This window comes from Urocitellus parryii, chromosome 3 (genome assembly GCF_045843805.1).
Source record: "Urocitellus parryii isolate mUroPar1 chromosome 3, mUroPar1.hap1, whole genome shotgun sequence".
NCBI lineage: Eukaryota > Metazoa > Chordata > Mammalia > Rodentia > Sciuridae > Urocitellus > Urocitellus parryii.
The window spans coordinates 145,377,562-145,397,014 of NC_135533.1; the positions used below are offsets into that span (position 1 = coordinate 145,377,562).

At 46.4% G+C, this 19,453-nt stretch overlaps 1 protein-coding gene across 1 annotated transcript in view; it reads right to left on the reverse strand.

Moving 5' to 3' along the window:
* The window catches only part of Gcn1 (GCN1 activator of EIF2AK4), a 62,070-nt gene that overhangs the window by 24,312 nt on the left and 18,305 nt on the right, over nucleotides 1–19,453 (reverse strand). The window contains exons 13-33 of the mRNA XM_026403381.2: nucleotides 19,083–19,181; nucleotides 18,673–18,846; nucleotides 16,190–16,342; nucleotides 14,426–14,518; nucleotides 12,779–12,854; nucleotides 12,475–12,634; nucleotides 11,042–11,231; nucleotides 10,820–10,944; nucleotides 9,839–10,017; nucleotides 9,448–9,541; nucleotides 8,168–8,281; nucleotides 7,851–8,049; nucleotides 6,710–6,865; nucleotides 6,141–6,322; nucleotides 4,716–4,796; nucleotides 4,280–4,423; nucleotides 3,193–3,320; nucleotides 2,839–3,028; nucleotides 2,580–2,650; nucleotides 1,469–1,634; nucleotides 946–1,140 (exon numbers count right to left, since the gene is read on the reverse strand). Coding sequence (XP_026259166.2) covers nucleotides 946–1,140; nucleotides 1,469–1,634; nucleotides 2,580–2,650; nucleotides 2,839–3,028; nucleotides 3,193–3,320; nucleotides 4,280–4,423; nucleotides 4,716–4,796; nucleotides 6,141–6,322; nucleotides 6,710–6,865; nucleotides 7,851–8,049; nucleotides 8,168–8,281; nucleotides 9,448–9,541; nucleotides 9,839–10,017; nucleotides 10,820–10,944; nucleotides 11,042–11,231; nucleotides 12,475–12,634; nucleotides 12,779–12,854; nucleotides 14,426–14,518; nucleotides 16,190–16,342; nucleotides 18,673–18,846; nucleotides 19,083–19,181 — 2,969 coding nt within the window. The remainder of the gene's footprint in view (nucleotides 1–945; nucleotides 1,141–1,468; nucleotides 1,635–2,579; nucleotides 2,651–2,838; nucleotides 3,029–3,192; nucleotides 3,321–4,279; nucleotides 4,424–4,715; nucleotides 4,797–6,140; nucleotides 6,323–6,709; nucleotides 6,866–7,850; nucleotides 8,050–8,167; nucleotides 8,282–9,447; nucleotides 9,542–9,838; nucleotides 10,018–10,819; nucleotides 10,945–11,041; nucleotides 11,232–12,474; nucleotides 12,635–12,778; nucleotides 12,855–14,425; nucleotides 14,519–16,189; nucleotides 16,343–18,672; nucleotides 18,847–19,082; nucleotides 19,182–19,453) is intronic.

A 19,453-nucleotide genomic window follows, 5' to 3' on the forward strand; every position in this document is an offset into this window, starting at 1 on the left:
CTCAAGCTCAACAATGGCTGGTTGCTGGCACCCAACAGCCCCATGCAGTGGCCACCACTTGATACCCCAAACCTCATCTCAGCCACTGCTGCACATGTCACAAGGCAACAGAGGAGCAGCATTTCATATACTCTCATACCACACATGCACTCCATCAGGGCACACACTATGACCTATTAGTGATGAGAACATTCTGGTACTGTTTCTAGTCTAAATGAAGAACTGAAATGGGAAACCCCAAAAGATGGGCCCACCCAGAAAAATAGATCTGAGAAAAGTAAACTTCTGAGCCTCTATATAATGGGCCTTATAGGACCAAGGCCAATTTGGATGATACCAAAAGACTCCTGCCTTCCAGTCATAGCTCATAAGGCTCAACTCAAGATCAGCAAATCTTGTCATGCAGCCCTTTTGCAGGTTGAGCTTTCTAATACGATCTGACCACAATTTTGGAAATTTGTTCCCATTTATAAATTTTGAAGACATTCTGGTTGGCCTAAAATGCAAAATTGCAGAACTTATATGTAAATGCATTTTTGTCAAAGAGAAAAAGAAAAAAAAAATACTACATGCACAAGGCCCTGGGTTCAATCCCCAACAACAAAAAAAAAAAGCTTTACACCATGGTGCATGTAACCAAAGTAAGGGCCAGGAGATGCCTTGACATGGAGGAAACTCATTTTTACTTTTTAAATCACTATATACTAAGCACCAAAAAAAGTACTAACAAATGAGTATAAAAAGAAATGAAATACCTAGGAGATCCATTAGAACAAAGTTCCCTCCCCTAGAGGTACTCTCCACTACAAACCAGGCTCTCTGTGGAAGAGGAGTCGACTGCTTGCTGATCTCCCCACTCAGCCCCTAGCATCCCACAGTCTATCCCCAGCAGGTAGGTGCCCAATCCCCAGCTGGCTTGTGGGCCATAGGCCAGATGGCAGATACCTGCTGGGAGGGGGTGGAGAGGGCAGCAATGAGCTTGGCAACAATGGGCTTCACTTTGGGGTCACTCTTGTCCAGGTGCTTGGCCAACGAGCCCATCAAGACCACCACACTCTGCCGCACAGCATCGTAGCTGGCATCATTGGGAGCATCCTTCAGGAACTCTTCAAACACTGGTAGCAGCGAGTTGACGTTCTCCTGGAAAATCCAGTCCCCCAGAGCTACAGGTCAACCCTAAGGGCTATATAAGGATGACAGTCTCTGCCAATGACCAAGCCCGAGTCTAGCTCTGGGATAGGGATCCTCACAAGCCAGCCAATCAATGATGCTAGCAGGATTTCCAGTTTTCTGGCAGGACTATAGGAGACTTATAAGAATTTAACATCCTCCCGGGGGCTTTTTGGCTCAAAAGAAATATAAATAAAATTTCCCATCAGGGGCTGGTGCCCTGCCAGGATTTCTAACACTCAGCATCTCTGTGCCCACTGATCAGTTCCATCTCCTCAGTTAGCCACAACCCTCTTACCTTCCCATGGGCGTTGAGTGTTGCAAGAGCAGCATCTAACATGCACTTTCGGACGTCTGGATTTCGGTCATTGAGGGCATCAGGGACAAAAAACTGAAAGAGTGGCTTCACCTGAGAGCTGTCCAAATACTGAGAAAGCTTGTTCAGGGCCAAGGCCAGGCCACACCTAGGAAAGAGGCAGGAGCATGTGGGCAGGTTGAGGGCCAGCCAGGGGCCTCCTGTGCTGATGAAATATGTGCCAGCAGAGAGAGCCAGAGCATAGTAAAAACCCTTTCCAGGGCAAGGCAGGGCACAGCACAGAGTCCACAACTCAGCGCTTGTCCAACGTGCTAGAACTACCCATGGAGATAAGCCATCTGCCCTGAGTTTACCTGATACTGCCAGGTGTCCTGTTTCCCCACATGTGAATACAATGCCCACCCCTCTATCTCCAAGGCAGGGTGTCAGAGGACAAAGTTAAAAGAAACTGATAAAGGCCTTCAAAAGGGATCATATTCTCCCAAGGCAAAGTGATGTTGTTCTTTACTATTACAGAGCAGTAAGAAGATCACCAGGAGAAAGAATCTATGTCCTATCCCTAGCTGATGGCCTGGAATGAAAAACAAAGAAACAGAGATAGGCCTATACACCACTCCCCACTGACACACAAAACAGCACAGGAGTGAAGCATGCAGGGCCTGTCATTCAGAAGACCACATATTTCATGAAGCCTGCTCTGTGGGCAGTAAGTTTCTTCCAAGGTCCCACTTGCTGTCAGACACCTGCCTAACCCTCCAGCTGCTATCTATGGGAACCAAGGCGAAGGAAACTAACATTTACTGAGCCTTCACACACTGTCAATGGACTAGTCTCGATACCCTGCAAGGCAGGTTTTGTTACTGTGACTTTCAGACAGGTGAGAAAACAGGCCTGGAGAAAAGAAGGACCATGCTCAAGGGCACACAGCTGACACAAAACCCACCACTGGAACTCCAGTCTCCCTGACAGCAGTCTAGCTCTCTCCCTCCGCTTATCCCACTGCCACATGCTGCCTCCTCATGGCACCCACCCCAGCCAACCTGCTACACCTCAGAAAGCCTGCAGGAGAACAAGATCGGAACAGGATTTATACCTGGCTTCCCACTGATCTGGAGGAGATTCTGAAATAACTCGTCCCAATGCATCCAGCACCGGGGGTGGCCGCTGCAATAGAAAAGTTGGTAAATGCCCAGCCAGGCAGACCAATAGCCTTGGCACCATGACTGTGAGGTGGGAAACCAGTACCAGTCACCATGAGACCCAAGACTCCTTTTTAGAGTAGTCAGGAGCAAGGCAAAGTCCAACATAATGTCACACCACCCAGACCACAGCAGGCTGCCCAGGTCACTCACGTAGAGTTTCTCCTGGTAAATCTCCATGAGCCTGCCCATGACCTCAGCCGCCTGCCGCTGGTACCGCGCCACTGCCTGGGAGAGGGCTTCAGCCCCAGCCTGCCTCACAGCTGCCTCATGATAGATCACATCGTCGATCAGCAAGGAACAGAGGTCTGGCTGCAGATCAAGGCCCATGGTCGCCCAGAGCCTGCAGCAGACCAAGGGCAGGGCTGGTCAGACAAGTTACTGCAGCACCTGCCCCTTCAGCCCCAGCCAGTCCTTCTCTCTCTGGAGGCTGAGCAAACTGGGTGTGGTTATTTCCTAAGGGAGAGAGGACAGGGCAGGAGAAAGCAGTCTCCCACTGGCTCTCACCTCTCAGCCAACTTGCGGATCTCCTCCTCTTTGTCAAACTTGACTACCCAGAGCCTCCGCAGCAGGTTCAAACCATTCTTCTCATCAGTATCAGGTGCTGGCAATACCATATGGAGTTCCATCAGCCCCTGGGAAGGGGAGAGGGAGGGGTAGGACATGTGAGGCTCAGCCTCCAACATCCCCCGGGCTCCTCCTCTCTGGGCTGAACTATCCAAGACATAACCACTAGCTAAATGTGGCTATTTAAAGCTAAATCAATTTGAAAAGTAACTAAGTTACTCAGTTGTAACCACCACACTTCAAGTGTTCAATAGCTACAGGTGGCTACTACATAAAACAGCACAAAATTCCACTAGACACTGTTGCTCTAGAAATTGCTGAGAATCAGCTCAAATTATTATCTGCTCTGTCTCTCCTCAGGCAGCTTTAGGGGGGTGGGGGGAGAGGTTTGGGAGTGTAGCACAGTGGAATAGCACAAGCTTAGCATATGCAAAGCCCTAGGATCAATTCAACACCAGAAAAGACGAACACCCAAATTTTTGTCTTTTGTGAAATGATGCTTGTATGGTGGTAGAATTGTTTTAATGTAAACCTAATTTAACTCTAAATTTAAAAAGAAAAACAGATTAAAGCTCAGAAAAAAGTGCATCCCCTTTGTTAATTGAATTTGTAAAAATAATTTACCACACTGCCATGTTTTTTCACATTTTGCCAAGTGCTAGTGAAACGCTGTCATGCAAATAGCAGGAGGCTACAGATTATCATTTGGGAACCGGTCTCATCATTCCAAGGGGACTCTTGAGTTGTGGTCCAAAAGCCACTGTACAGGTGAGGAAATACACTAATGCTGAGAGTTAGGCTTCCTTTAACAATACCAGAATCCACATTCCAGCTTCAAAATTAAGTAAAGTCTTCCAAGGTAAAGAAAAAAACAGACAGTGATATATCACATCTGCTTAGCTTTTCATTTTTTAAGAAGCATACCAAACCCACCCTCAAGTGCCTATCCTATGCCTATCCTATAGCTCAAACACTTGCAAAGTGACAAGGGATGCTGCAGTGGCCCCTCGAGGGAGGGGGCACATACCTGGAGTGCAGTCTCCCGCACGCTGGCACATGGGGACTGCAAGGCACAAAGTAGCACATCCACCTCCTCCTGCTCTGCGAAGGCACAGCCATCTTCGCCACTGCTGCTGGCACACAGGGTAGTCAGGGTGTCTGAGGCCAGCACCTATAGATATCAACCCACTGGTTCAGTTCAACAAATCATTTACTAAGGGACCAGGCAATGGGCTGGGGGTGCCCAGCGAAGGCTCTAAACTGAGAACACCCACCCAAGACCTCAGGCACCAGGCCAGTGGCAGGATTCAAGGGAAACCCCTCACTAGCTGAGAAAGTCAGGCTGGCTTTACTCAAGTTCAAAAGTGAGGGCTGAGAGAACTATGAACTAACCATTCATGCTAGGACCTAAAGTCAGGGTCACAAACTGAGTCCCAGCATCAGCCAAAAGAAAAGCAGATTACCTGTAGGTGGGGTGAGCCCGTCCCAATCACCCAAGTCAGAAGACGCAGCATGGCCACACGAGGCAACAACTCTGGGCCATTCTGAAGAAAAGAGCAGATGAGTCGGGGTGAGGCTATGGGGAAGGTCCATGACCAAACCTTGGTGGGCAATCAATGGCATCCTCTCACCCACAGGACAGCATTCTGGGTCGTATAACTGACTACACTGTGAAACCTCATTAGGTTTACAACAAACTCCACAGGTGCTAACCTCAGTCAACCATGATCCTTAGGAATTAAATATGAATAAATTCTAAAACTTTTGAGAAATTCACTGACTATGAAATACAGATGGATCATAAGTATATGAAGAACTTACACCTTTACAAGTAAAGAAACAAAATAAAATACATCACTCATCATTAGCAATACTCATGCTACCTGAGATTGAATTAGGTTTGAAAAAAAGGAAGCTCACTCTTCTCTTTATTTTTCTCTTCATCTCTTTTTTTGGTAGTAGGAACTGAAAGCAAGGGCACGCTACCACTAAGTTACATCCCCAACTTGTGATCCACCTGCCTCAGCCTCCCCAGTTGCTGGGATCACAGGCATGCACCATCACACCCAGCAGAAAAGGGAACTCTCAGTGAGAGGGTAGTCAAAACATGCTATGTACCCCAGTGATTCCACATCCAATATATATCCTACAGAAATGCTCATGTTGGGTGCAGTGGCACACGCCTATAATCCCAGCGGCTTGGGAGGCTAAGATAGGAGGATTTTGAGTTCAAAGCCAGCCTCAGCAAAAAGCAAGGCACTAAGCAATTCAGTGAGACCCTGTCTATAACTAAAATACAAAATAGGGCTGGGGATGTGGTTCAGTGGTCAAGTGCCCCTTAGTTCAAACCCCCATAGTCCCCCCAAAAAAGAAAAGAAATGCTCACATTGGTTGTACTGGGCATATATACACATACACATCATAGTACTGCTCAAAACAGGAAAAACCTTAAAATATCTATCAATAAGTGAAAAGTTAAACATGATGCGTGTATAGCATATGATCTCACAGTCAGTAAAATCAATAAAGTAGGTCTGTACACACTGACATAAGACAGAAATCCAGAGTCACAAAAGAAACAGCAAGCCCGTCACACCATGTATGTGGCTGTGTAAATACAAACACATGCCCTCGGGCTGGGGTTGTGGCTCAGTGGTAGAGTACTTGCCTAGCATATGTGAGGCACTGGGTTTGATCCTCAGCACCACATATAAATAAATGAATAAAATAAAGGTCCATCAACATCTTTAAAAATTTAAAAAAAAAAAAAAACCAAACACATGCCCTCTACTTTCCCACCAAAACTATTCATGGGTCAAGAAGTATTACAAGCACCTTCCCCGGAGAAAGCCTCTCAAAACAAGGGGAGAACAGAGCTCCCTGCCAACCTCGTCCACACGTCCAGGTGGGGTGCTAGGTGAGGCCCTCAGCTGGGCATGGACAGTAAGGATCTGAAGAATCTGAGCCATCCGCTCCTCCTCCTCTTCACTGTGGCGGGGCATCTCGGTCAGCACCATTTTCAGCAACGGGAAGACCAAGGAGAAGGCTGGTGCAGATAAGGGTGCAGCATCTGCCAGAGAAAGTAGCAGACAGGATGATCCTGTGGACAGGGCACGGCAGGGCAGGGGGGCAGGGGAAAGCTTGGAGACCCTCCTGATGCCTGCACACAGCAGGGATGGTGGCTGGCAGCTCAGGACTAAAGCCAATGAACAGAGAAGCAGATGCCAAAGTAAACCCTCAAAAGGGTCACAAAGACTCACAGAATACCAGGATTGGACTTTGAAATCCTCCAACTAGTCCAATCCCTCATTTTTCACATGAGGAAATCAAGGCTGAGGAGGGAAGACTCACTCAGGGCCAAGACTCAGGAAGCCCCAGTGACACTGCCATGGCTCCTATAGAATTCCCCACACCAGATCACACTGCCCTAAGCCCTGGGTTCCATGTCATCCCTTACCTGGCTCACCCTTGCCCACCCTGCTGGTGATAGTGTGGACATGCAGCAGTGTCACCGCCCTCTTCACAGCCACTGATAGCTCTTCCTGGCACCAGGACTTATCCAGAGCACATTCTGGCTTCAGCATGCGCAGAGTCACGTGGCTCACCAAAGTGCCTGCAAAGAGACCCAGCAGGACTAGCCCACACAAAGACACAGCATCTGGCCCTGGCACAAACAAGGGACCCAGAGCAGAAACACCTCTTCCCTCTGAATTAATAAGCTCTTCTGCTTCACAAAAATGTCTCCAACCTAATTTCTCATTTGATCTTTCTGACAGTGACACAGGATAAATAGGTCAGCAAGGAGCTGCCCTTCTGACACTAGAGAAATTCTAAATGTGCTGAGAGAAGCATGAGCAAGAGTTATTCAGCCAAGAGTAAAACTCAAGCCACATGGGGCTACCACCTTCTATGTAGTAAGCCCTGTCAGCCAGGTGATGCTTCTGGCAGCTTCCATACAACCAATGAACTTTTCCACTCAGAACAATGCACAGATTTCAGCCTCACCCATGGGACCATCCCTTTTAAGGTAGGAAAGAAATCTGCTTAAGGTCAGTAAACAACCCATAAAGTTAGGCCACCATAATTCCAAGCTACCCTCTCTGGTCTTTGTTTCTTCAGAGCAGAGCTAACAGAAAGCTAAAGGTGGGCTGGGGATATAGCTCAGTTGCTACAGTGCTTACCTTGCATGCACAAGGCCAGCACCACAAAAAAAAAAAAAAAAAAAAAAAAGAAAGAAATAAAAAGTCTAAAGGTAACAGGGAATCTCTGATCACTACTGACACACAGCTGCTCAGAAGCTCTGAGCTGCAATGACTGGACACATTGTACCAAACCAACCTTACTACCACTGAACACCTGACTTCCTAGTTTTAAAACTCCTACAGAAAGATGAGATACTGGCCAGGCTCTACAACTTGATCCTGAGAGTAAAGAGGAGGTAAACATACCCAATTTGAGGATTCACTGATGGATTCCATGTGGAAACAAAATTCAGCAGCATAGGTCATCACATGCCTCATCACAACCACTAGGGGGCATCCCCAGCCCACCTCCCAAATTGCTGGGCTTATCCCCATAGCCAGCAAACAAGGACTAACCCAAAGCCTTGAGCCTAGGGGGCATGACACAGGCAGCCAAGGACAGGAAGGGGTTCTTGATCCTGGGAGCAGCCAGGGGAGACTTCAGCAAGGGCAGGAAAGAGTCAACCAACACAGGAATATACTGGGTCAGACCAGACGGGTTCTTGGCCAGGATGGTGTCCAGCAGTCCTAGCGCTGCCTCCAGCTCCCCATCCAGCTGCAAGTAGAGTAGCCAGGATGGCAGGTCAGAAAGGCTCCAGTGGGGGACAGCAAGGAATGGGCCTGTGCTGCCCAGCACCCTCCTGTCATGGTGTGTGGTGGTGGCAGCCACTTACCTCCTGCAGCCGCCTCCGGATCTGTGCCTCCTTATCCAGCTGGGCCTGCAGCATCTCCTTCTGCTTGCTAGTCAGCTGCACCTCCTCTTTTATACCTTTCTTCTTCTTTATCTCCTGAAGGGTCAGGGTTAGCAAACCAATTCCATCTCCAGGGAACAGACCTGCCACCCTACCAGGGGACGGCAAACCTGCTTCCAAAGAGAACACCAGGACAGCTCCACGTCTGTGACTGGAGCCCCAGAGCCCATCATGCAGCCTCCCTCACCCCCTATAACGTCGACAGTCACTTGATGTTTCCATAATTAAAACAGGTAGAGAAGCAGGTTTTTTTCTTTTCTTTTTTCTTTTTTTTTTTTTGAAACTGGATTCTCTAACAAAGACAAGGAGGACTTCTGATATGATAAAGAAATAAAAGGTCCCTCAATGTACTCCAAAGCCAATTCTGATGACCACATGGCTTTAGATTCAAAACTTCAGCCTCCCTTTGGGCCCAGATCCTGCCAACAGCAGCTCTCCCACAGCATAAACTGAAGCCTGGACAAAGCCGCTCAGGTAGCCAGAGATGACAAGGCAGAGAAATCACTCCCTTTTTCAGCAAGTACTTAGTGAGCACTGACATCATGCCCCAGGCACTGTTCCGGATGCTAGAGATACCAGGGGCAAGAGATGAAGTCCCTGCCCTTGTGGAGCTCACAATCTGCAGGTGAAGGCAGACAAGAAACAAATGAACAAATACTAGACACAAGGCCTGTGGAGCATGAGAAATATTATGAAAGAAGTGAGTCTGATGTAAACTGGGAAGAGAGCAGGGCCTACACCACAGCTAGGTGGATAGAGGACAGGGTGGGAGGTGGCCTCCCTGAGAAAGGCCCAGGTGGGCTGAGATAAGAAAGATGAAAAGAACTCAGCCTACAAAAGACTGTGGGCAAAGCACAGTCTGAGACAGGTGAGGGTGACACGTGTACACTGTTCACACCAGAACCAGCTGTTCAAAACTGAATGTGCCAATCGACCAGGACTCCCCACAGGTTCCACTGGACAGGCCTGTGCCAGCTGTTAGGGCTCAAGACAGGATCCAGCCTTTACAGAAACAGGTGAGAAACTAACACATTTTCTTGGGGGGGGGGGGCAGAAGAAGAAGCTGGCTAGGACAAGTGGGGAGTGTGCAATGAGCCTGGAGGATGATCCAGGGAACAGTCTATGTGCAGCAGAGACAGCCAGCAGACAGAGACCACCAAGCTCAGTTTCAGCAGCCACACTGAAGTGCCTCCTGGACTTACCTCCTTCAGCTCCAGCTCAATGATCTGCTCCTTGAAGGAGTAAGCTTTGTTCTCTCGCTTCATGTTGGCTTTTTTTATGCTGTCCTGCTGGGCACTGAAACAGAGAGGTATAAGTCAGCACAAAAGAGCCGCTAGTCCCTTCAGCCTCCTGCCAGCTATGCAATTACAGGTACTGTGTGCCAGGACAGCACCAGAGGTTACATACACTCTGGTATCCAAGGCCTAAGTGCCAGATCTGGAATACAGCAGATTTTTGCCCAATGAATGAGTAGGTTTTATTTGCTCCTCACAATAACCCCACAAAGGAAGTGGTATCTCCATAACGTTTCCTAGCAAGAAAACTAGGAGTTGGAGTAGAAAGGCGATTGAACCCACAGCATAGCTCACTTACCTCTGGATGATGGATTTATCGTACAGCTCCCCAGCAGGGGTCTGCATGATGGCAAACTCTTCCCTTGTCACCAGGCGTAGTGCAGGGTTCTGCACAGAGGCTGTGATAGTGCTGATGAGCTGCGGGAGGACCCGGTCCGGGGACAGGATGGAAAGGGAACCCATGGCATTCATGGAAGACTGAAGGACAGATATAGACAGTCAGAGCTGGCATGAGAGGAGGGTCCTGCCATGCTTACATTCTCTGGCAGTTGGCTCCCTTTCTTCTTGCCACTGCTTTTTCTTTCTGAGCACTGTCCACCAGAGCAGGTGACTGTAATACCTGCCTTACTCAGCTAGCATTTACCCCTCAGTCTGGTAACAGCAGAGTAATAGTCTGACCCTGGGGATACAATTTTTTCACATTCTGAATCTACATAGACCAGGTGGAGCTGTGCTCACCCTTTCTAGAGGTAGGCACATGACCCAGACCAGAAAGACAAGCTTGGGGATGAGCACAGGACCTCCATCAGATCTACCGGAGGCAATGAGACCCCATGCCAGTTGACATTACCAGAAAAGACATGCTTTTCCCACTGGAGCCATCAGAGGGACAAGAAGTCTGGAACTAGTTCTTTTGCCACCAGAAAAAGAAAAACTGAGAGTGGATTTCACAGCATAGAAAGCAGGGGTAAGAGACAGATGGATCAAAGTGAGAAACACAACACCCACGCCATCCAATGGTACCTGAGTATCAAGGTACCATTGCTGAGTCCCTGTAGCAAGTTAGTCACGTCCTTGGACTGTGCAGGTATATGAAACATTAAGTCCCTCTTTCTGCTTAAACCAGTTTGCATTTTCTGGAACATATAACCAAGAGCTCAAGCCCATATTTCACTACTCCTCCTCTTGTTTCTTTGAGCCCTCTTTTTCTTGCACCATAGAAGGGAAGTCCATCCCCCATCTCCAACCTCAGGCCAGAACCAGCTCATGCATGCATCACCTGGTTCAGGGGACTCTGTGTGGTGATCCTGGGAATGATCTGATCTAGGTGCCTGGTGATGAAGGCTTCAGGGTCAATCTTCATCTTGGCGAGAAGTGCTGGCCAGAGTCCAGACTGTACTGCCACTGAAGGGGACACGGCTCTTTGAAGCTTTCTGCCCAGCCTATTTTCAACCTGCCCAACAGAGCCCCTATCTCTCCCATACCAACCATGGCCACAGACCTAAGGATGGGTGGTGGGAGATGATCAGCATCTCCCGGGCCAGCTGTTCAGTGTTAGTGATGTCACCCTCAAGCCCTGGCACACCAGAAATGACACACAGAGCCTCCTGCAGAACCCGTGGAGGCACATAGGCCTTTCCCATCTCAGTCACCTCCCCAGCATCAGTCACCAGAGCCTCTGAGGGCAGCACCTGTGTGGAGACAACATGTAAGTCTCTACTGCTCAGAGACCTGTGCAGGCCTGGCATCCAGGATACAATATGCCAGGGACACCACGCCTCTCACTCCTATTGTTCTCTGGGGTCCCTGATGGAGTGGGGGACTGATGCCCAGCTTCTTTCACTGGAAAATTCAGGCTGTGAGCTGTGCCTGGAAAGGTAAAGCACCTGTGATATGCACCTAAAAAGTCTTCAGAAAAATAAAATGAAAATTAGTTCAGGAGACCTGGCGTAAGACCGCCCACATGCCTCCAACAAGCTTAGGGAGAAAAGCAGTGAAGCACAGATAAAGAGCATGCAATAGGAGTCAGGCCCTTGGGGTCTCCCCTAAAGAGGTCTTCCTCTCACTGGCTAGGAGACCCAGGCAAATCATTTCAGCTCCTGGAACCCTGGAGAGTTCATACAAAACAAGAGTTATTAATCCCAACTGCCTTGATAGGTACTGTGAAAAATCAAAGGGAGAATGGGTAAAAAAATGCTTTAAAAATTATTAAGTGCTTTAAAAGCATAAAGGTGAAAACATCCAAAGAGAAAAAGGTAGAGCTGCATGTCTAAAGGCATGAAGAAAGCTGGAAATAGCAGCACACACCTGTAATCCCAGCTACTCAGGAGGCCAAAGCATGAAAGCATAAATTCAAGGCCATTCTGGGAAACCTAGCAAGACACTGTCCAAAAATTAAAAATTTTTTAAAGGGCTAAGGGGGGAAAAAGGGATAGGAGACTGGGGATGTAGCTCAGTCGTAGAGCACTTGCCCAGTATGTGTAAAACCCTGAGTTCAATCCTCAACATCACAGGAAAAAAAGAAAAAAAAGGCATGGACTAGGCACGAGGCCCACACCTCTAATCCCAGCAACTTGGTAGGCTGGGGCAGGAGGACTGCCAAGTTCGAGGTCAGCCTTAGCAACTGAGCAAGACCCAGCCTCAAAATAAAAACTAAAAATAAATTTAAAGGGCTAAGGATATAGCTCATACGTAGAGCACCCTTGAGTTTAATCCCCAATAGGTGGAGACATGGGAAGGGAAAGAAGAGACTCTGAAAAGAAAAATAAGTTCAAAGACGTTACCACAGCTGGGGGGCGGGATAGAAGGTTCTAGCATCACACAGGATCTGAGTGAGACAACAGCCCAGGAGTCGCCCAGCCAAAACCCCAGGGCATAAGCAGGGTTGGCTGAGTGGGTTCAAGTGGCCCAATTCCAGGGTCCAGATGTCCTCACCTTATGAGAACTAAGGACAGCCTTCAGCTCCTCCAGGAGTCCGTAGGCCAGCTTAAAGCCCCCAAGAGAGGACAGCAGCTTCCGAACTGTCTGCTGAGCCTGCCTGCGGACATGCCAGGTGCGGCTCAGGAGTACCGCCACCAGGGCACGGTGGTACTGCCTGCAAGCAAAGGGGCAGATGGTTCTGAGAGGTCAGGGAGCAGGGTTTTCTACAGCCAGCCCTCTTACACACCCCACTTCTCAGACTCTTGCCAGGGTTTGCCTTGTTTGGCCAAAGGGACAAGATAAGCAAAGCTTCACATACTGAACTTTGTTGCCGGTGAGTCTATGTGGGTGATCAAGGAAAAGTCTCTCTGTCAAATGCAACACAGTACACAGGGCTGAAATAGACAAGAAACAGTTTTTAAAACAGGCATGTGTACACACATATGCATATATGCACTCAAAAAGAACTGGAAAATTAACACCAAAATGTAAACGTGATTATCACTGGATGTGAAATTGTAGCTCATTTATATTTCTTTCTTTTTGCTTATTATAGACAAGTGCATTTTAGAATGTGGAAAAGTATACCCTTTTTTCAATAATTAAAAATTACTAGCCAAATGCAGTGGCACATGACTGTAATACTAGCAGCTCAGAAGGCAGAGGCAAAAGGATTGCAAATTCAAAACCTGCCTCAGCAACTTAACAAAGTCCTAAACAACTTAGTGAAGACTGTCTCTAAATAAAATATAAAAAAGTTCTGGGGATGTAAATTGGTGATTAAGCGCCACCCTCCCCCCACCGTTCAATCCCTAGTACTAAAAAATAAATAAATAAATAGATCGATAGATTGATTTACTATGCAGTTTGGGGTTTTTTGTGTTTTGTTTTGTTTTGCTTGGGGTGCTGGGGATTAAACCCAGGGCCCTGTGCATCCCATACAAGCACTCTACCAAGCCCTACCATGCAGTTCTAAAAAAGAACAAGAATGCTGATTATATATTGGACATGAACTCATTTCCAAGCCCAGGATACACAGTGTATACAGCAGGCAGACTACCATTTGTGTAAAAGAAAATAGAGAACTAGCATATAAAGTTATTTACTTGTGTATTTATAAAATACCAAGGACACAAGAGCACCTGATGGGGCTGGGGGGTTGTGGCTCAGCCGTAGAATGCTCGCCTAGCACATGCAGGCGCTGGGTTCGATCCTCAGCACCACATAAAAATAAATAAAATAAATGTATTGTGTCCAACTACAACTAAAAAAAAAATGTTTGGGAATTAAAAAAAAAAAAAAGCACCTGATAACACTGGTGACTGATGGCCAGGAGAAGAGAGTAGCCCAAGATCCAAGCAGGGGTATGATTTTCAGTGTAGACCTCTTTGTCTTTTATTTTTGAATTATATGAATACACCATCAAATCAAAAGCTAACTAATTTTTTTTTAAAAGCCGGGAAGTGACTAATAGTTGTAGCTCATTTATAGGATGTTGTGATTTGTGAGTCAAAAGATTTTTCAAATCACTAATTAGTGGCAGACTCCTCTTAAGGCGACCTAGAATTTTACATATACATTTAGAGATCAACTGTTCCTTTTCTGCCAGGATAGAAACTAGTAGTTTCTTTCTGTGTCTCCTGGTGGGGGAGTAGAGCCTGCCACACTCCACTAGAGCTTCTCAGCTCTTAACATAACTCGAGACAGCACCAATTACCCAATCAGCTATAATTACAGCTAATATCCCAGTTCCACAAGCATCACTGACTGCTATGTCTCCACAATTCACCAAAGTCCCCCCACTTCCTGAGCCTGACACTCCCTACAGGAATGAGTTCATTCCAACCACAGTCAAAGCTGTAGATCTGATTGCTCTATCTAGGTTTCTGCAGAGCTGACTGGCCAAACAAGTGGTCAGGGAAGGATACTCTCTGAAGACGCACTGAGAGATCTCCAAATAACTCACCATCCTCGGAAGCCATGAGCAGGAATTTCTCAGAAGTGAAAATCTGCTTCTTCTCATCCACAACCAGTTGCCAAAAACTGTTCAGTTTGGCCTCTGCAAGAAACCAATAGTCACCCCATAATGCAGTGCACCATATTCCCCAGGACGGGGCCCCTCCATTCTGAAGCTGCCGAGCAGGATCTGTAAAGGACCTAACGGGGGTGAATTACTCCTAGGCTCACTGCTCTCCTGTTCTGAGGACTAACCTCAGTCCTTCTGGCACTGCTTTCTGTACGAAAGCCTTCAGTGGTTCTCTGCTGCCCATAGAAGCCAGGGCGAGCTGCTTGTCATCTGAAATTCCACCTACCCAGATACCAAGCTGGAATACTTGATGAAGTTCACACGTTGTGGCATTCCCTGCCCAACCTTGACCGGGGTTGTTTGGACTCACACATGGCCATTCCCTCATGAGAGAATAAAATCTTTCCAGACCCTTGGGGCTCTAGTTCAAATGTTTCCACTTTCTGAAGGATTTCCCAACACCCATCCCCTAAATTAAAAGCAATCTCTCCTTCAAAATTGCTCTAATGCCACATATTGTGTTAAACTACACAGGTATTTTTGCATCTCCCTGCTCCTGCTATACAGTAATAAGCACCCTGACATTTGCAGAAGAGAGGTCATGTTCATCTCTGCATCCTCCAGGTAGACCAAGGTCTGGGCATACACCCAGTGGGCACCCAATAACATATCAAGAGAGCTGAATTCCATTTCTCACCACAGAAACAAGTTCAGGCATGTGCACATACAGAATGACAGGTTGCTATAGTTTGGATCTGGAGTGTTATTGGGAGATGACGGAACCTTCAGGAGATTTCACTATCCCTCATAGTGGAAGTAAGTTAGGCAACTGAGGGCATGCTCTTCAAGGAGATATTGGGTCCCCGGATCTCCTCTATCCCTTCTTTGCTTCCTGGCTACCTTGAGGTGAGCAGCTTTGCTGTACACATAAGCTTTGCTCTCTGCCATAATATAATTGTCTCACCATAGGCAAAAGCAACAGATCAACCAACCATGGACTAAAACCTCCAAAATTGTAAGCCAATATAAATCTTCCCTTCTTTAAGCTGATTAAGGGATAGAAATCAAATATAAAGGTGGACTAAAGAAAGCATGGAACATAGGCTGGGGATGTAGTTCAGTGGAAAAGCACCTGCCTAGCATACATGAGGCCCTGGGTTCAATCCCCAGTACTGGGCGGGGCAGGGGGGAGTGGGGAACAGACATGAAAAACTAGGTAGCCACAAAAAAAAAAAAAAAAAAAAAAAAAGAATGAGGAGCATCTTTTTGTCCTTCTGATTTGGAATTATTTACAAGATAAGCTCAGGATACAATATGATGTATACGGTATGTCACCCAGCATGTTTCATTACACATTGACTATATCTGGACATAAAACTGGCAATGTTGTCCAAAGGGAGAAACAGTGGCTGGAAGAAAAGGATATAGAGAAACTTTCACATTATACACTTCTGTACTTTTTGAATATTTTACCCAATGACTATATAAGAAGGTAAGACAAAAAAAGTCCCAATACTAAGCAGGTCATTCTGGGCATTATCTACAAATCATGTCCCAGAGCAAAGGAGAACAGTGACAAAGTCCCCTGGCTGTATCCCCACTCTTGCAGGTGACAAGCAGCCCTGCAACTGATGAGATGATCCTAAACATCAAGGCATTCATCCCAAGGACACTAAAAGAGTCTGGACATCTCTGGACCCTTACCAGCCTGTGAGTCAGCCACCGAAAGCTTTGAGAGTAATAAGGCTGCAGCAGCGCCTTCAGTGACTGTCAGAACCTGAGTGCTCTGGGAGGCTGCCTTCTCCACTGTCTGGATGAGCAAGGACAGCAAGTCCAGGGCCTGCAACAGCGTGTCACCTATGGAGAGAGGACATACACTTTAAGGAACATCCTGACCTCCAGAGCTGACAAGATCACTTGAGAAAGCAGTTATCCACCAAGGTGTAGGCCTGATGACTTAAAACCCTTCGGTTAATTTGTCAAGTATCTAGCTGAGTATAATCCCAGAGACTCAGGAGGCTGATACAGGAGGATTGCAAGTTTGAGGTCAGCTTTAGCAACTCAGCAATACATTACCTCAAAAAATAAAATATGAAAAGGGCTAGAGATGTAGTTCAGCAGTAAAGCACCCCTGGGTTCAATCCCCAGTACTGGGGGGGTGGGGGAAGGATTTTGTCAAATATCTCTAAAGAACTGGACCAGTACTACCCACCCCACCAAAATCCAACATTACAGACAATTAGAATTAGAATCTGAGCTCATTTCAAACTTAATAACCACAAATTTAGACATAGAAGGATCCTTATCAATCCAACTATCCAGCCATTCACCTGATGGATTTGGAACAGAGGTTAAGTGAATTGCCCAAAGTCACACAGCTAGTTGACACAGAGCCAGCACCAACTTCAAACCTATCAGTTTCTGTCTGGTGCTCTCCCTATACCAGACGACCCCTGGATCCAAATTCTAAAACCAGAATTAGTCTGCTGATCTATAAATTAAACCCATTTTTAAAAAGGAAAAAGCCAATTCAAACTATAGCTAAATTCATGTTTTCATATTACTAGCTGAGTACATCAGAACATGTCATAGTAAAACCATTATAATATCATGCATCTGAACCCAAAAAATGATTATTCTAATGATTTATATTGTTTGTTTATTTGCAGGATGAGGATCGAACCCAGGATCTCGCACATGTTAGTCAAGTGCTCTACCACTAAGCTACATCCACAGTCCTATGTTTACTTGCAGAAGTAACTCAAGCTGAAGAGACAAGGTTAAACCAAGTCAGTCTCTACCATCAACAAGTCAATCTAAAAATCAAGGCTGATCAATACAGCAAAAATGCAAACTGATATTTAAATATATACTTTATACATGTAAGAATATGAGCCCATTATATCCCTAAGGTAACTGACAATGTATTAATTGTACATTGACATCCACAGGAATCTATGACTTCAATCAGCATTATCTGTGGCTTTGCATAAACCTCACAAACCACCACAGGAGATGAGTTAAATCTCTTCTGTCACATTCTTTTTCACTAATCATTAAGAGATGTGTGGATGGGCTGGGGATGTGGCTCAAGCGGTAGCGCGCTCGCCTGGCATGCGTGTGGCCCGGGTTCGATCCTCAGCACCACATACAAAGATGTTGTGTCCGCCGATAACTAAAAAATAAATATTAAAAAAATTCTCTCTCTCTCTCCCCTTCTCCCTCTCTTAAAAAAAAAAAAAAAAAAAAGAGATGTGTGGATAAAAGCTCATCAGTCCAGACACATTTTCACAGAAAAGTATCTTCTCTCTAAGGGAGGTTCCAGAATCTCTTAGATACTTCTTTAAACACAACTCATTATAAATTTAAAATGAACATAATTTAAAAGAAACACAAGCCTATGTTGAGTGCTGTGGTGCACACCTTTAATCCCAGCATGTAGGCTAAGGCAGGAGGATCACAAGTTCAAGGTCAGCCTCAACAACTTAGTGATACCCTTTCTCAAAATAAAAAATAAAAAGAGCTGAGGATGTAGTTCAGTGGTAAAGCACCCCTAATAACAAAAGATAAAAAAATAATTTAAAAAATAAAGCTTGGGCTGGGGCCGTGGCTTAGAGGCAAAGCACTTGCCTAGCATGTGTGAGGCACTGGGTTCGATCCTCAGCACCACATAAAAACAAACAAATAAAGGCATTCTGTCCATCTACAACTACAAAAAAAATTTTTTTTAAATACAAGCCTATCTCAGAGACACAAATCATCATTAGATAGATTGATTGTGGATCAAGCTCCTACACAACTTTCTCCTAGGTCTGCTTGGGACAGAATGGATGCCCATGACATCACTAAAGGGTGAGCTAGAGTAAAGTTTACGTGAAGATGAACCTTTTAAATCAGTCTTATGATGTTTCTCCATGATCTCAGACATTGCCATGACAAGTTCTGAATATGAGTTCTCTCAGAATAAACCTCTGGACTTGAAAGTCTGATAAGGGGAGGAGCCAGGAGTTGTGAAGACTGGGCTCTGATTCTGGATTTATAGATGACCAAGAGGTCCAAAAGCACAGGAGGAAATGATACAGAACAAACTGAACCATCAGGGAAAGCCTAGGATGGTGATAATACCCTGAAGACTCAGTCACCCCTATGCAGGAGGCCTGGACTCTGGCCCACGGGCAGCATCTTACCTCGGAAGGAGGCCAACATACACTGCAGGTAGGCATGCCGCACTGCAGAGGTGGAAGTTTTAAGGCTGAAAGCTTTCTTGAACCAGTCGATGAGCTTCTTAGGTACTTCCGTAGTGAACCGGTTACACCAGAGAGCCAGGACAGAGACAGCATGTACCAAAGTACCTTCATGAACTAGAGAAAGAAACAAAGTCTCAAGAGTCTGATATGTTATAACCATGTCAAATCACTGCAAGCCACACAAGAAAGCAAGCCAGCAGAATACTAAGGGGAGGAAGCAAAGATACTTCAGACTACTCCCAGCCGAAAGAGGAGTGCCTTCAGGAGGTAGTTATGGAAGTCTCCCACTGTGGAAAACAACAGTTAAGGATGAGTCCAGACCTCATGCTCCCCATGCTGCACAGAATTACCTTCCTGCTGGAGGAATGGGATGAACAGCTCAGCCACGGTCCCATTCAGGACTTGACCGAAAGGCCCAGACACCACATGATGACTGACGCTTCCAATCCCTGAAAGGCAGATTCCCTGCTTAGCCCTCTTGTCTGCAGAAACCACATCAGGCAAGTCTTCCTGCCACTGCCACCAGATTCCCCAGCAGCCATGCCTCTCCTCTGTCTATTACTGACCCTCCCTCAATTCACAGTGCTGAGTTTTATAGCAGCCAAGCCTCTGGCCAGGTTGCAGAGTCTTGGGAGGCAAACTGGCCTGGTCAAGACAGCCAGAGATGTCAGGATCCAAAAAGGGATTTGGCTTGCTCAAAGGATATGTTAGACTTCACCCA